The sequence below is a fragment of the Nothobranchius furzeri genome, chromosome 8, assembly GCF_043380555.1.
Source record: "Nothobranchius furzeri strain GRZ-AD chromosome 8, NfurGRZ-RIMD1, whole genome shotgun sequence".
Lineage (NCBI taxonomy): Eukaryota > Metazoa > Chordata > Actinopteri > Cyprinodontiformes > Nothobranchiidae > Nothobranchius > Nothobranchius furzeri.
Window position 1 is genome coordinate 78,435,342 of NC_091748.1, and position 15,794 is coordinate 78,451,135.

Below are 15,794 nucleotides of genomic sequence, written 5' to 3' on the forward strand. Positions count from 1 at the left end.
TTTAAACCTGGTTGAAGGGGATTAACGATCCCGTTTCATCGACGGTAAAGGTTAATGGAATCAGACGTTGTTCGTACCGAAGCTCTTCGGAGGAACGACATGAACATGTTTGGATGTTTGACCTGCTTCTCTTTAGAAATTGGGATTTCATTATTTTCCCTGTCCAGCGACAGGAATTTTTAACCGGATGCCACCGAGCATCGTGGGAAGTTATAAAAATCTTTACATTTTTTAATCTGACTAACCTTCGTGAGAAAATGTGTGATACCTGAGTAGAGGCCAGGTGTGCCGTCACTTCCTGTTCCAGCATTCGGATCCGTCCTGATTTCTTTCTGAATATTTCCTCCTTCCAGGTTTAAACGCTTCATCTGTGTAAATGCCTTTAATTTATTATTTAGAGCTTTTATTTAAAAACCTCTAATTGCGACCAGACACAATAAATCTAGAAGCAATAACATCTTTCAATTTTCTATAAAATCAAATAATCTCTGGAGGTTTAAATAAAGTAAAAAAAAAAATCTGAGATTAGAATCTGTTTGTAAAACAGGTTATTTAAACTAATTTGTCATTTTGTTTTGAAATAAAATAATATACATTTTTAGCTTTAATGCAAAAATCAGAATAAGTAAAATAACTTATGTTTCTCTGGTGGTTCTGCTCTGAGAACATCTGACAGCTTCGGTTCTCCATCAGCAGGTTCTGATCAGCTGACCAGAACACTTGTTCACCTGCTAAATAGGTTGTTTATGAGAGATTCAATTATTAGGCAAGAAGAACAAATCTAATCTTTTATTGCCATAAAACTTAAACTACTAATTAAACATTTTGTGTTTGTATTTTTGTTTTAACTTAAGCACAAAATTCAACAGATTATTTGTAATCTTTCAGAAAAAATGTCTTACAGCTTTAAAAAACATTAATTGTGTTAAATAATCATTTGATTTAGATCCACATCAGATTAAAATTATTTATTTTTTCTTAACAGAAACAAAATATTAGACAAATAGTTTTTAAATTTAATTTAGAACAAGAAGCGATATCTTTTAGCATCAAATAGAATTTCTGTGGAGTTGAACTTGTGTGTGAAGAGTTGTCATGTGACCTGTCGTGTTTCATGAGACACTTTGTTTTAGCGTCGCCGTTACGATACGAGTTTAAATCTGTTAAACCTCTACGCCAGGGGCGGCGTTAGGCCCGGCTACTTGGGCTCAAGCCCCGAATGTTTTATGAAAAGCCCCGGATCTCAAACCTGGAAGTAACATGCAGTACCAAAGTCCAACAGAGAGGGAGCAGCTGGCAGTAGTTTGTATACAGCCTGCCTGAGCCTCCACCACTGAAGAAGAAGCCCTTCAGCAGCCGGCTTCTTCTACACTCTCTGACTGAAACGCATGAGTGAAGATGGACATAAGGACGTTTTTTAGACCAAAAGTACGGCGACAGAACCCCAGCTTTGATGAGACTGGTGTTGACTCAGGTTTGTGAGTCTTATTTGAAAATATTTGTGATTTGTAATGTATATGATGTTGACTAGTGCGTGTCATGTGTGTGTGTGTGTGTGTGTGTGTGTGTGTGTGTGTGTGTGTGTGCGCACGCGCGTGTGTTAAGCCCCGGATCTTCTTCAGTCCTAAATCCGCTCCTGCTCTACGCAAAGCTGTGACATCACACCTATGATACAAGACGACTCTGGATCAGATTTTTAAAGATCAACTTTTATTACATCGTGTTTAACTTTAGGAGCAACGCGCACAAAACTGCAGTTCCTTCTTTAAATAGCAGGAGACGCCACAGAGCAAATGGTACATTTATTTAGCTTAGTTTGACTCTCTCGGCTAAATGCAGATGCCGTTTTGATTCAGAAATCTGGTTTTCGTTGTTTTCTAAACCCAGAATCTGATCTACTCGATTAACAGGTCTGGAACCCGTCTCGAACTCGTCTCGAACCCGTCTCAGTTTACTGTGAAGATGTGAGACACCTTTGGCTGGACAACTTTTGAAATCTTCCCCACATGACCTGTCACATGACCTGTCACATGACCTGTCTCCTATCAAAGAGCCATCAGTGTGGTTCAAACCAAATATTGAATATTTCCTGTTTGACGTCTCCATCTAGTCTCTGCCTGTGTCAGCCTGGCGAGACGCCGGTCTAAGCGTTCCACTTTGGTCCAGATTTAGTCTGGATGTTTTAATTCCAGAACCTCTGAGTGGATCTGGACTGTTGACGTCGGGTTGGTCTCGTCTGATGGAGGTCGTGGTGCTGTGGGTCGAAGCGTCCATGTGGCAGGACGGGTAAACTGACACCATTCTTCATATGGCTGCCACCGGCGCAGTAATGTGCTCGCTCCGATCTGTCGTCTGATTGGTCCGCGGGGCCTGGGCTCGGGGACGTGGAGGTTTCTGGTGCAGATGGTGACTTTTGACCCTTCGAGCAGCTTGAGAGTTTAGGAAGGGAAAGAAAAGCAGAGTAACGTTACACGCGGGCTCTCAGAGGAGCGAAGGGCAGCGCTGTCAGTCTCAGGCTGCCTGGAAGCTCGTCTGTTTTCTTTTTGGGGGTTTAAGGTGTTTCTGAAGCCGTCTAAACTTTCCGCTGTCGTCCTGCCGTCAGTCTGGTTCTCCTCTCAGGCCTGAATCTGCAGATGTTTCACCAGATATTTATACGTTACCATAACCGGTGTTGGACGGACGTCTCACTCGCTCATTTGAAGCTTCACTCTGACTTTGATGATCTTTGTGTTTCTGGGATAAGACCAGTTAAATAAACCAAACACTAAATGTTCAGATCCGATCACAAAGTTCTGGAACCTGCCGCTCCACCAGGCTCAGGTGTTATTTAGTACAAATTAGTTTAAAGAAATGGTTCATAAACATAAAATATATTATGTTTAAAGAGAGTTTTAAAGGCTCAGTGTGAATTATTCCAGGATGAAGGCAACACTTGGAACAATTACAGCAGAAAAGGTCAAACCGGTGAATGGGGTAAAAATGCCGTGGTTGGAGTCGGACCAGCTTCCTGTCGGGGTTCATTCTGATCTATGAAACCGGAACGTTTGGCTCTGCCTCCCAGTCTGAACCAGTGTGTTGTGGAAGGTGCGTCTCAGGATTAGAAGATGTGCTGCAGATGTGGGCTGAGTTACGGGTCCAAGGCAAATGCAGCCCTTAAGCCTCCTGGTGCAGAACGTTCCGGTTCCTGGTTGGAACACGAGCTGAATTTAACTGTAAAAATCTAGAAAAAAACATGGAGACATTTAAATAAAACATTATAAACAACTAATTTACACTTTTAATTACCTGTCTGCAATATTTTAACATTATTAAACATTATTATCCTCACTGCCTCGAATGAATGAAACAGGCTTTTATTTCTGGGGATTAAAGAGCCACAGAGGAAACTTCTCAGTCGGAGCTGAAGTCAGAATTAGTGATTTCTGATTTGTTTAACGGGTAATTCTGAGACGTGTGGAACCGAAGGTTATGGTACGGGTTTCTCCCTGACAACATAACTTTAGTTTAGAATAAATCCCAGAACGGGTACAGGACGACCCTCGGAGAGCCCAGCTTTCCGCCCGCTGGATTTTCAGTTTGAGGTTGTTGGAGGACTCAAACTGCACCGAGATCAGATTTAATCCGGAGCGACTCCCGTTTCTCCCTTTCCTCTAAGCGTGTCGGTGATCTAAAAGCCCGTCAAACACAAAGCAACACGTTTGTATTTCACTTTGAATAAAATGAGCCAAAGTGTGGAGCTGGAGATCACATCTGTGTGTCCGACGTCAACGGCGAAGGCGTTCGAGCTGCTTCTGGAGTCCACCAACATGCTGATCTGTGACTCAAACACCTAAACCAGCGCTCTCCATCAGAACCAGTAAATGGACCCAATGTTTGTGACTGGAAACCATTGATGTGATTTATTGGTTCTGTTTTTACAGAAAGGCTCGGACGCCAGTCGGAGGACTCCGAAGTGCTTTACTCAGTGAATCATTCATTCACACGCTGGTGGTCAAGAGTCACCGAGATCCTTCAGGTCAAAGGTCAATCTCCAAGTACGTGACAGACGTAGTCAAAACCCACGTCGTTACTTTTCATTTAAATTGAGGTATATGTGCGATCCAGGGAGGAAGGCGAAGCGGATGAGAAAATAACGGGTTTAGCCCACTTCAGGGATCAGTGAGCCGTCCGGAACGGGAGGAGACGTAGGCTCCCTATCCTGGCTTCTCCGGGAATGCTGTGGAAGTTTTTCAGACCGGTTTTAACCCGGGACAATGTTCCTCACGTTTGTGGAACAGGAGCTGAGAGATTTTATCCACATCAAACTTTCAGAAGGGTAAACTTCTCCCTGCTGAGGGGGTGGAGCCAAAGGGAACATTGGACAATTTTATGCCTTTTTTTTAATTGATGTTTTTTATTTTGACTAAATGATTTAATTTGTTGTTAAACTTTCTAAAACTTCCCAAAGACATTTGAAACAAAGTCTTTAAAGACCAAGTTCACTGAGAAACCAGTTTTAATGATTATTTCTGATTCTAACGGGTCACTCTGAGTGTTTCATGCAGGCTGAACATGAAGATAGTCTCCTACACCTATCTCCTGCAGTAGCTTCTGACAGAAAACAGACGGTGAAACTCTAGGATTAGAAAATCCTGACAGATCTACGTCACCCTGTCACTAACATTCATGGACTCACCCATCTTCACTCAGGGGAAGGCTGTTGTTGGTTTAGCGTCCAGGAAACAGCAGAGAACGTCTCTGCTAGTAGAAGCTAACGTTAGCATTAGCAACTTCACCACACAGCAGAACCCCTCCAGGCTTGTGTTATTGGTGGAGGTAAAACATCAACGATGCAGAGCAAACTGGGTCGGTGGTAGAGTCGTGCGCTGTTAGCCAATCAGAGGAGAGATGCCTGAATACCAGGACTCCAGATCCTGCCGGTTTCTGCTCACTTCTGCTGCTGGAACAGGCGCACCAGAGCTTTTTCCCACACAGAGATCACTTAAAAAACAGAGGACTGCAAATGTGTTGGAGAAACCCCCCAGTGAACTTTGTCTTTAACCTCCCACAGTTGTATAAACAGTTTAAACATCAAAGTGTAAATACTTTTGTGTCCTTCCATCCCCGTGCCACTCTTCGTTAGACGTAATGTTTTCTCTCGAATCCTTCAGGAGTGCAGAGTGAGAACCCACAAGCTCACGTTGAATTTCATCATGTAATCATCAAAAAGGAAGTGAGGGAGAACTTAAACAGGTTTTAGCTGCTGGAAAAGCTCCATACTGATCACGTGACTGAATCTTAGACCTACGGCATTTAGGTTTAATCCTTATGCCTGAATTTCTACGTACAAACATGGACGACATCTGGCCGCCGGCGGCTCTTTCAAACATAATAAATCAGTTTGTTGTTGACTCAGGAGATTTTACTGAAACCTGAAATACTACAGAACAAACTCCTACTGCCACACCTGTGTGTGTGTGTGTGTGTGTGTGTGTGTGTGTGTGTATTTGATTTCACACCAAAACAGCGTCCGCTTCAATCTCATCCCTGATTGGACAGCCTCAGGCTCACGTGTGTTGGGAAGATGTTTGTTACATTTAATTAGAAACCATGAAATATGAAATATCTCCTTAATGGATCTTTGAGTAAATTTAACCAGAAGATCGGATCTTTTCATTGCAGGGATTGAGCAACACTTCGTATCAACTCCAAGGAAGAGAGAGAGTCAGGTTTAAAAAGTTAAAAGATTTATTTCTAAACAAATTAAACTAGACTAACTTTAAACACTCTGTGATGATGAACTAAGGTGGAGTAAGACTGAGGATGGTGTGTGTGTGTGAATATGTTCAGAACCAGCAAATCCGGAGAAACGATTAGTTCTGATGGGAGTGAAAGGGTGTTTCGCTCTAAGCTTTGGTTTGGAGATTATAACACACACTGAGACGCCATCTGTCGGTCTACGTACCCCAACCTTGGCAACCGTAAACTCATTCACTGCTATTGATGACTAAAGTCGTCATCTTAAATCCAACCATTTGCATTTTTTTTTTTACTGTGTGGGCGTCGGACGAGCCCCCGCCCCGTGAGAACATCTCAGCTCTAAAGCCGATCTTCATCCACGTACGTCACACATCACGTGACCAGGAAGTGGAACATCCATGTGTTAGGAGATCGTTTTGGGCCGCTGCTGTAAAAAAAGTGAGGCGCGAACCGGAAAAGCTTCTGCCGATCACAATTCAACAACGGATTATGAAAGAACGGATAACGCTCAAAACTCGCAGATTCTTCCTGATGGAAGAGGTGAGTCTCCTCTTTGTTATGGTTGTTTTGGCGTCGACATCATCCTAGCGCAGTAGAAACGGCGAGAAACGCTGGCGGCGAAGGGCTTTAGTCATCAGGAAACGGCCGGCAGTGAATGAGTTAAAAGTCCCTGACGGTTACCATGGCGATCTAATGGGCAAGTGACGGCAGCTTGAACGTTTCGGCTTGTTCCTGTTAGAAAGCTCAGGATAATCCTGATCTGCATTTTCATTTGGGATAAATCCAGAATTTCCTGTTAGTGTAAAGATGAATGTTCTAGATTTGCTTGACTTTTTTAGCTCCCTAAATCTAAAGGTTTTATTTATCTTATTGACCCTTTGTGGTCCCGATTATTATTAAGATCTGTTAGTTTCGAGAGGAAAGCACCGCGAGAGGCTCGTTTGTCTGCATAACAGAGTTTGGGGCCAGAAATAAACCTGAACTTTGTTCTTTTGTTCCATCGAGCTGCAACCTGAGCCCATCTGCACACGTTTAGATAGGCGCTTCCAACACGTTAGCGTCTGTAATCTCTTCACCATGCCTTTGATGACGTCCAGGAGCTCTTCTGTTTCACCGCCACAGGAGAGCAACACGCATTAAACGGGCTGGTTGGAGTCCCACGGGCAGGTTCAGAACACTTTAGGTTTCATTTACTTCTAACTTCAAAACCAAATTTGGATTTGATTTGTTTTTTTTGTGACAAATTTGGAGTCAGTTATCAGAAATCAGGCAGCTGGTGTGCAGCTGAACAGATGTGTGCATTGGTTCATCCACCTTCAGCCCAGGTGGGATCTTTTTACCTGTTCAGTCCCTCTCCGGAATTCTCAACACCTCCTGGAGTCGTGCTAATGGCCAGAATTACTCCTAATCTCCCCGATCACTTTATATTCGTCCAATTAAAGATAAAAGTCTGGTCCAGGTGTGTGTGTGTGTGCGTGTGTGTGTGTTTGTGTGTGTGTGTGCGTGTGTGTTTGTGTGTGTGTGTGCGTGCGTGTGTGTGTTTGTGTGTGTGTGTGTTGGGGTTTAAAAGGGATTAGCCTGCAGCTCAGGTGTTCCTCTAACAGGATTAGTGAGTCCTCCTGAGCGTTCTTACCGGTTAATCCGAATTATCTCTGACCAGAAACAAAAGGTGTGCTTGTGGACTCAGCGCGGATGGATGCTGGGCCAGGTAGCGTTGACCCGTCTGGACCCAGCCCTCCAGGTGTTTCAGGCGTCTGTTTGATCCGCCAGGCTTCTGAGTTGCAGGTTCAGGTTCTGGTGGTCAGCTGGAGAAACTTAAAGAATTGGACGTCCTGCAGCTTCCTGCCCACGTGCCCTCGAGCACACAGCAGCATTTAACCCGTTCACCTCCTGTGAAGGCCACTTCCTGCCTGCAGGATTCAAACCTGCTGCACTCTGAATTAATTTCCTTTCGTCTTCTGCAGCAGCAGCAAATCTGAGGCAGCAGTTCCCCAAAAACAGGGAAATTCAACCAGAGCAGATTGGGAATAATTCTGGGATTTTAAAATTGTTAAATTATATTAATGCATTAATAAAAGGAAAACGTTGCTGTTTAATTAGAAAATAAGTTTCCATTCCCTCTACAGGAAGCAGGATAACATTCAGCTGAAGCAGCAGAGTAAGGACGTTTATTTAAAGCTGCAAAAGCAAATCTGCAAAACAAGCTAGCTGTTAAATGTAAACACGATCACGGAACGCTCACCCAACCCGTCAGCTGTCACCTCTAGGCCACGCCCCCCTGATACTGGAACCCGCATTGGTAGAGGAAACGAGGTATGTTCAGACGTCTTTTGGTGCCCGTGACCTCAGATGTCGATCTTCTTTTTGGGACTCTGGTAGTTTGTTGTAAAGCTGAAGCGGTAGCAGCTGGCTGTTTCTCCCTCTCTGGTGTTACTGAGCGGAGAACCCCTCACACCAGCGGTGTTCTGGTGCTGAAACCAGTGTGTGATGGGTGGAGGACCCAGGGAAGAGCGACGTTTTATTGGTGGGGCTTTTTAGACAAATGCCAGAGAACCATTTTGTTATTTAATTTTTTTAAGAAAATATTTGTAGCTAAACTATTTGAACATTTAAGCTAGCCGGTTTTGCAGATTTGCTATTGTTGCTTTAAATAATCCGAGGAGTCAGATCCACTCTTGAGTCTGGATTAAATTATTTAAAGGGACTTTACGGAGTTTTGAATTTTTATGCTCGCGACTGCCCCCTCAGGCCAAAAGCGTAACGGCAGCTTCAATAGTAGGCTCGTGCACGAGGCGTGCATGCTGTACGTGCACACTCCTTAACGAAAATAACAGCTGAGACAGTCGTGTGTGTGTGTGTGTGTGTGTGTGTGTGTGTGTGTGTGTGTGTGTGTGTGTGTGTGTGTGTGTGTGTGTGTGTGTGTGTGTGTGTGTGTGTGTGTGTGTGTGTGTGTGTGTGTGTGTGTGTGTGTGTGTGTGTGTGTGTGTGTGTGTGTGTGTGTGTGTGTGTGTGGCCCAGAGGACAGGAGAACGTGCAGCCAATTAATGAAATAATTTGGTTCTGTACCTTTCTCTTCAGCACAGCGACAAAGGTTTATGATGGGTCAGTCCTCCTGCATGCTCAGGTCATTCCCTTCCCTTGCTTGAAAAATTGTTCCAAAATGAAAGTTGAACCCACATCTTTTTTATCTGTGAATTCAATGCCGTTCGGCGAGTCTCAAATAAAAATGTGGGCATCTTACTGTAAAAAATATACCATTAATGTAAAAAAGAAACTCTAAATGAACTATGTTCACATCCAGAATCAAACCCAGGTCTTCTGCATGAGAGTCTGACATCTTACAAGGTGAGCTACACTCTAGTAACATTTAAACTATCTGTAACATTTATATTCTTGATGACAGCTGAAACAACGTCAAACCAAAGAACGGTTCGGAGTGAAAATGGCTGTTTTGTTGCTAATTAGCAGGAAATATCTAGAAGAAAGTTCTACAGAAAGTAGCTAAGGGTCCTCAGAAATGTAGCTAGCTTTGTCACTAGGCGTTAGGAACAGCGACAAAGTGGCACTGCCTCTCTCTCTGCTGCTAAAGCTACGGATAGCAAATGCTACGGGCGATGCCTGAGCGTGAACGCGCATGAAGCAGCCTGCTCGACCCGAGCATCTCTCTTTTTCTGTGATTTTACAGAAAAACAGGCAATCACAGTAAAAATGCCAGGGCTCATTCTACAGGACCAGGGCATTGCAGGAGAATGTATGAAGAAGACATTTATTATTTCTATACATGTTTTGACTGTCACACTTCCATAATGCCCCTTTAAATCCCAAATCTTCCCATTTCAAACATGTTTTAAAAAGAAGTTAAAAGCAGGAATCAGCTCTTTTATCTAGCTTCCTCCTGACGTCTGGTTGACATTGATGTGAAGGTGGGTTTGACTTCTGCCTGGTGACAGCCCAGCAGGGCGGGTGGAGTGAAGGAGGCTGGGGGTGGAGCCACTTCTGGACTGGATATTTAGGAATTTTTTGAAGCAGCGTTCGTCTTCATCTTCCTTTGAAGCCTCCTCCTCCTCCATCCTTGGGCTGCCCTGAAGGTTAATTGCTGCCGTGGAGCTGATCCGAGGCCAGTCTGGGTCCGACCTCCTCCTGCCTCTAACCGTTCCTAACAAACAGAATTGTTACTGGGCTTGAATTTGAAGTTTTAGGTTTTAATTTGTTCTTTTTTCTAAGAAAGAAAACTTGAATCAGTTTGTTACAGAAGTTTTTAGGAAAGTTTGAGCTCATTTCAGTTTTAAAATGTACGTTTTTGTCATTTCTGTGTGAAAGCAGCTGATTCGTATTCAGTTTGATGCGTTTTGGTTTTAATCGGCGAAGCTTTGAATTTTTTTGTGTCACGTCGGACGAGTTGAGCTTCGGGTTTAGTTCCTCCAAAAGGATGGGATGAGATCCTCCTGCAGCGTTTGGACAAAACTCTGTAGCTTTATGTTTCTGTCACCAAGTCACACCAGAACACCAGGGGACGGGTCGGGTCGGGTCAAACCAGCCGGTCCGGCTCCTTGTTCAAAAAGCCCGTTTCTGATGCTGAGTCAGCAGAACGTCAGACCCAACATGAAGCTGGAACCCAACGAGCTGCCTGATGTGTTCTGGTTCTGGAACCGTCAAACAAAGCTCTGTTCTGATCCGTTTGGACCTTCTGCTGCTAGGAGACGGGGCCACGCTGCTGCTGATGACATGAACGTTTCATCCACCTGCTCCTGCTTCCAGCTGCTTTAAAACAGGCAGGTTTCCATGGTAACCAGGTGGCTCACCTGATCTGGAGCGGTCAACCCCAGAGGATGGTGCTGGGTTAGTAAAAATAAACCCGACTGCTCACTCTAATCCCTCTGGTCCTGACCGAGGTAACTGGTTAGTTTCTGGTTGGTTTAGCTGTTTTTCCCATTAGTCCTGAACTGGAGTTAAACTGGAGTTATGACTGTTATTACTGCACTTCCCAGCAGAACCAGTCAGAACCAAACGTGGTGATGCAACCAGAAGCAGCTGGGTTGGTGGACGTGACCAGTTCAGCAGGTTTAATAAAACTACTGGATGTTCTGATCTAACTGGTTCTTACTGGTTGGGTTAGTGGTTCCATCTTCCGTCCCGTCGTGTGTTTCTGGTGAGTTTCCAGCAGACCTCGGTGAGCCGGCGTCACGGCGCAGAGCCCCTTTAATGTTTGCCGTTATTCATTATGAATGACCTGGAATTCCTGCTCGGAGACGTCTCATGAATCATTGAACGCGGACCAATCAGAGCGGGAACCGCACAGAGGTTGTTTTTGTTCTACGTGTCGTCAGAAGGTGGGCTTGACTCGGCTGTGTGGGCAGGAGAAGAACCTGCCTCTGGGCCCGTCTATCGGTCCGTTAACTAGAGGTTAACACGGTGATTAAAGGTTTCCTGTCCAATAGAGGAGAGTTTTACCTGCAGAACTCTAAATGATTCAATAAAACCAACCAACGGGGAGGTCGTCGGCCATTTGAAACAAACCCGTTCAAGCGGCACGGAGGGGTAGCTCGGAGCAGAGACGTGAACCACTAACAGGAAGTACAGATTAGATGCAAATGAGATGTTTTATTCCACTGGTGTGTTTTTATGATTTAAGACGTCAACATTTAAAACACATTTATTGTTGAACCCTCCCACTGTCCTAATGGGGGTGACCCCGCGAGGAAAGTCGACCATTGAGCAGGATTGATGGTTTATCCCTTGAGGTCCACGTGGCAGGGGTGAGGTGGTGCTCACTCCTCAACAGCCTAATAAAAAAGGCTGGTTCTGTTCTGGGGACGACTGTGGAACCGCTGGAGGAGATGATGCAAAGAAGGATTCTCCAGAGAATCAAGAACATGATGGACAACCCTGAGCGTTCTCTTCACAAGACTGTCCGACAACGGAAGAGTGTCTTCAGTCAGAGGCTTCTTCAGTTTGGCTGCAACACTGACCGCTACTGGAGATCCTTCCTGCCAACAGCCATTGTAATATATAACAACTCTTTGATGACTTGATTATTATTATTATTCTGAGCTACTACAGCAATCAGTTTCCCTCTGGGATTAATAAAGTATTTTTGAATTGAATTGAATTGAATGGAGGTGGTAGAAAAGCAGCAGAAATGAGCTTTTCATGAAAAACTCTGATCTGAACCTTTTCTGAGTCCAAACCGTTGATGGATCCTGCTTTTAAACCCGATTCCAGCTCTCTGGAAACTGGTCTGATCCGGTCTGTCGGAGACTCTTATTGTGAAGGGATGAAGGAAGACTGAAAGTCGCCCAGTACCCGGGTCTAATAAAAGATGGAACAGATTCTAGAGAACAGGTTCTGGAAACCCTGATATGGACTTTAAACCTCCTCGTCGGCCCTAAAATTCTTCCATTTATTTAGTTTTAAATCACAGAACCGATTTGGGTCGAATTTGTCTAAATTTACAACAAACAAACATAAATAATTCCATGTTGTTGTTTATGTTTGATTACAAAAGGCAGCAGAGGAGTTAGGTGCCCATCTCATAACTGGAAGGTTGTGGGATAGAGTCCTATTGAGTCTGTCGCTGTCTTCGTGTCCTTGGGCAAGGCACTTGGTCAGAGGGAGTGGCGGCACCATCGCTCCGCTGCCTTGGCTCTGCCAGTGAGCCCAGAGCTGTGGCTATGATGTAGCTCGTCACCACCAGGGTGTGAAAACCGAGGGTGTTGTAAAGCGCCTTGGGCGGTTCTAGAACCCTAGAAGGTGCATGATGAAGTCAATGTGATGAAATAAAACTTTCATGTATGAAGCGTCCTGGTTGCTCCTCTGAAGCTGAGAAGGGTTTTATTTTCAATTCAAGTTAATTTCATTCATATTCAGGTCAGGTCATTAAGCCAATCAGTAACAAGTTTTCTATATAAGGAACCCAGCAGGTCGCATCGAGTCACTGACTAGTGTCAGAGTCTTTACAGCAATCCTCATACTAAGCAAGCATATAGCGACAGTGGAGAGGAAAACTCCCTTTTAACAGGAAGAAACCTCCAGAGAATCCTGGCTCAGTATAAGCAGCCATCCACCACGACTCACTGGGGATGGAGAAGATAGAACACGCACGCACGCACACACTAGTGTTTCTATGGTTACATTGTGATGTCTTAGTAAATATTCTATTTGGTGAGAGATAAACTTTATAGTATTTATCCTAGTGGATCTATAATTAAACGGATAAACTAGTAGTAGCACATCCAACGTCAAGGAAAGTAAAAAGTTATTATCAGGAGAGAGAGAATGTTTAAGTGGTTAGCAGCAGTGTGCTAGTCGATGGCCCCCTCCATGAGGCCACCACAGCTCAGCAGAACATCATTGTAGCTTCTTCTGGGGAGAAAAACACTTAGAGAGAAAATAAAGTTAACAGCTGAAATTGCAGGAAATAATACAGTTAAAGAGCAGATAGTAGAAGAAAGCAGTAGAGTGTGAAAAGTGGTCAGTGTGTCCTCCAGCAGTCTAAGCCTATAGCAGCATAACTACAGAGATAACTCTGGATAATCTATCCTATTTAGATGGAGGCATGTTGGAGGCAGGGCAAGAGAGAGCCGTCTTTACCGACTGTACACTCCACCTCCCTCTACTCCCTCACTTGTCCAGATCTAGGCTAACATCAGATTTTAACCACAGGCCCTATCAAATAAAAATGTTTTAAGCCTATTCTTAAAAGTAGACAAGGTGTCTGCCTCACGGACTAAAGCTGGGAGCTGGTTCCACAGGAGAGGAGCCTGATAACTAAAAGATCTGCCGCCCATTCTAATTTTAGGTATTCTGGGAACCACCAGTAGACCTGCAGTCTGAGAGCGAAGTGCTCGGTTAGGAACGTATGGAACAATCAACCCTAACCCATCACTGATGTATGAAGGAGCTTGATTATTAAGAGCTTTATCTGTGAGAAGAAGGATCTTAAAATCTATTCTGAATTTAACAGGTAGCCACTGTAGGGAAGCTAAGACAGGAGAGATATGATCTCTCTTTTTAATTCTCATCAGAACTCTAGCTGCAGCATTTTGGACAAGCTGAAGACTTTTAACTACATTCTGTGGACTTCCTGAGAGTAATGGATTACAGTAATCCAGTCTTGATGAAATAAATGCATGAACTAGTTTTTCAGCATCACTCCTGGAAAGTATGCTTCTAATCTTAGCAATATTCCGAAGGTGGAAAAAGGAAATCCTACAAACCTGATTAACCTGGGATCTGAATGACATGTCCTGGTCAAAGATAACACCAAGGTTCTTTACTTTGTTCTCGGAGACTAATGTAATGCCATTCAGGTCAGGTGATTGGCTAAGCAGTTTCCTTTTCTGGATTTCTGGTCCAAAGATGAGAACTTCCGTCTTGTCTTGATTTAAAAGCAAAAAGTTTAGAGTCATCCAGCCGTGCTGAGGCTAAGCTAACTGGACGAGCAAACTGTTCAGTACCAAATAAACAGCGTGCAAACTCAAATGGTTCCCTAAAAGCTAGGTGGAACAGCAGAAAATGTGTGTTTTAGCGTGCTTTTGTGCTTCTGTAACTCGGAGATATCCAAGTACAGAGAAATTAAATCAGTTTTAGCGAGCCCCAAACAGCAAACAGCTACACGTAGTGCAACGCTGAAAACAGGAAACGCCTTACCGCCAGGGGCAGAAGCTGCAGACGACCGTCGTCCTCTGCCAAAGAAGAAGAAGAAATGATTGAAAGCTCCCGCCTCAGACGGAACCCGTTTATTACAGGTGAGCTAACGGCGTCTGATTGGTCCGTTTTCACGCCGGCGTGTTGGACTTTGTCTGTGATTGTGACCTCAGAGGTTGTGGCTGTGTTGTTCTGCCTGGGTGTTCTCCCTTCATATGGTTCTGTTTAGACCCGGGAAAAGGTCCGTGCTCAGGAACACGAGGGTCAAATCCTGGAGTTTTTTAGCCTTGTGCAGAAAGCAGGAGTCATTTCCTGTTTGGAACGAATGAGTCATGTTTTCAGGAACAGGTTAACGTGTTTGGATCGAGTTTTGTTCCTCGTCCTCCGTCTGCAGAAGCAGAGCCACTTCTCCTCCTCTCTGTGGGTCATTAGTGTTCCCTCAAGAGGCGTCTGCGGTTAACGAATCACCAAACCACTTTCCTGCTTTTATCCACCTTTTGATGTGTGATGGATGTTTAATTTCCGTGTTAGTCTCTGAGCGTCCAGCGCTCCAGACACGTTCTCCCTCTGTTTCTGGGATGAATTAAAGCTTTGGAGGAACCTGGAGTGGCGGCGGCGGCGGCCCGGACTGGGCCCGGTTTTAAATCTGACCTACTTTTCACGTCATCAGAAAGCGCGGATCTGTGTTCCTCCTCCTCCTCCGTCTGAAGAGGTGGCGGAATGGGAGGAGGAGGAGACGGGAAGCTCTGTAAGCGGACTTTTCCCCAGACGGAGGGGAAGCACCAGCAGATTTACACCAGGATGAAGCTTTCGGACTGAAAGAGTTTTATTTGGTCTCAGCAGAGCAGCTTTGGCGGAGTCTCCGTCACCGCCCCGAACTGTCAGGCGTCTCCTTGTGCTCAGCTTTTCCTCATTCAGAGTCCTGACACCAACCAAAGCCGCCCTTTCTCTGCCGTTTTCTTTCTCTCAGCCCTTCCACCTGAGCTGGAGCTCCTGGCGGCGGCGGCGGCGGCGGCGGTTGTGGCGCTGAAGCTTCAGAGTTAATGGGATTATGCAGATGGCAGCGCTCCTAAAGCGCCCATTTGAAGTGTTTAATGGAGATTATGGAAATGTTTGAGCGGCTCAGACCTTTGCTCGCTCAAGGAAGAGACGACACAATGACAAGAAAAGGAGCAGAGCTGCAGCTGCTGAGAGGGTCGTCGGGGTGAAGGGTCGGCCTGCTGACTGACGGCTCCAGCGTCAGGCTCAAAAGCACTTGGGCAGGCCACTTGTTCATCAGACCTTCCAGTTTTGTCTCTGAGGACGTGTTTGTCCAGACCCGATCATTAACAGCGGCTTTAGCTGCTGAAATGGACCAGGGCTGGACGTGGTCTCCATCCTAAGGTGCTCCGCGTGTTGGAGGTCGGGGC

General features: G+C 44.9%; 1 protein-coding gene across 2 annotated transcripts in view; it reads left to right on the forward strand.

The window, feature by feature from the left end:
* LOC107393091 (ephrin-A2) overlaps positions 1 to 15,794 on the forward strand; it is a 103,634-nt gene that overhangs the window by 21,918 nt on the left and 65,922 nt on the right. Inside the window, exon 2 of one of the 2 annotated variants that reach the window (XM_054751982.2) lies at positions 3,921 to 4,034. The exons of the other annotated variant lie outside the window; for it this stretch is intronic. Within the exon in view, the coding sequence (XP_054607957.1) occupies positions 3,921 to 4,034 (114 nt within the window). The remainder of the gene's footprint in view (positions 1 to 3,920; positions 4,035 to 15,794) is intronic. 2 annotated transcript variants of the gene reach the window in all.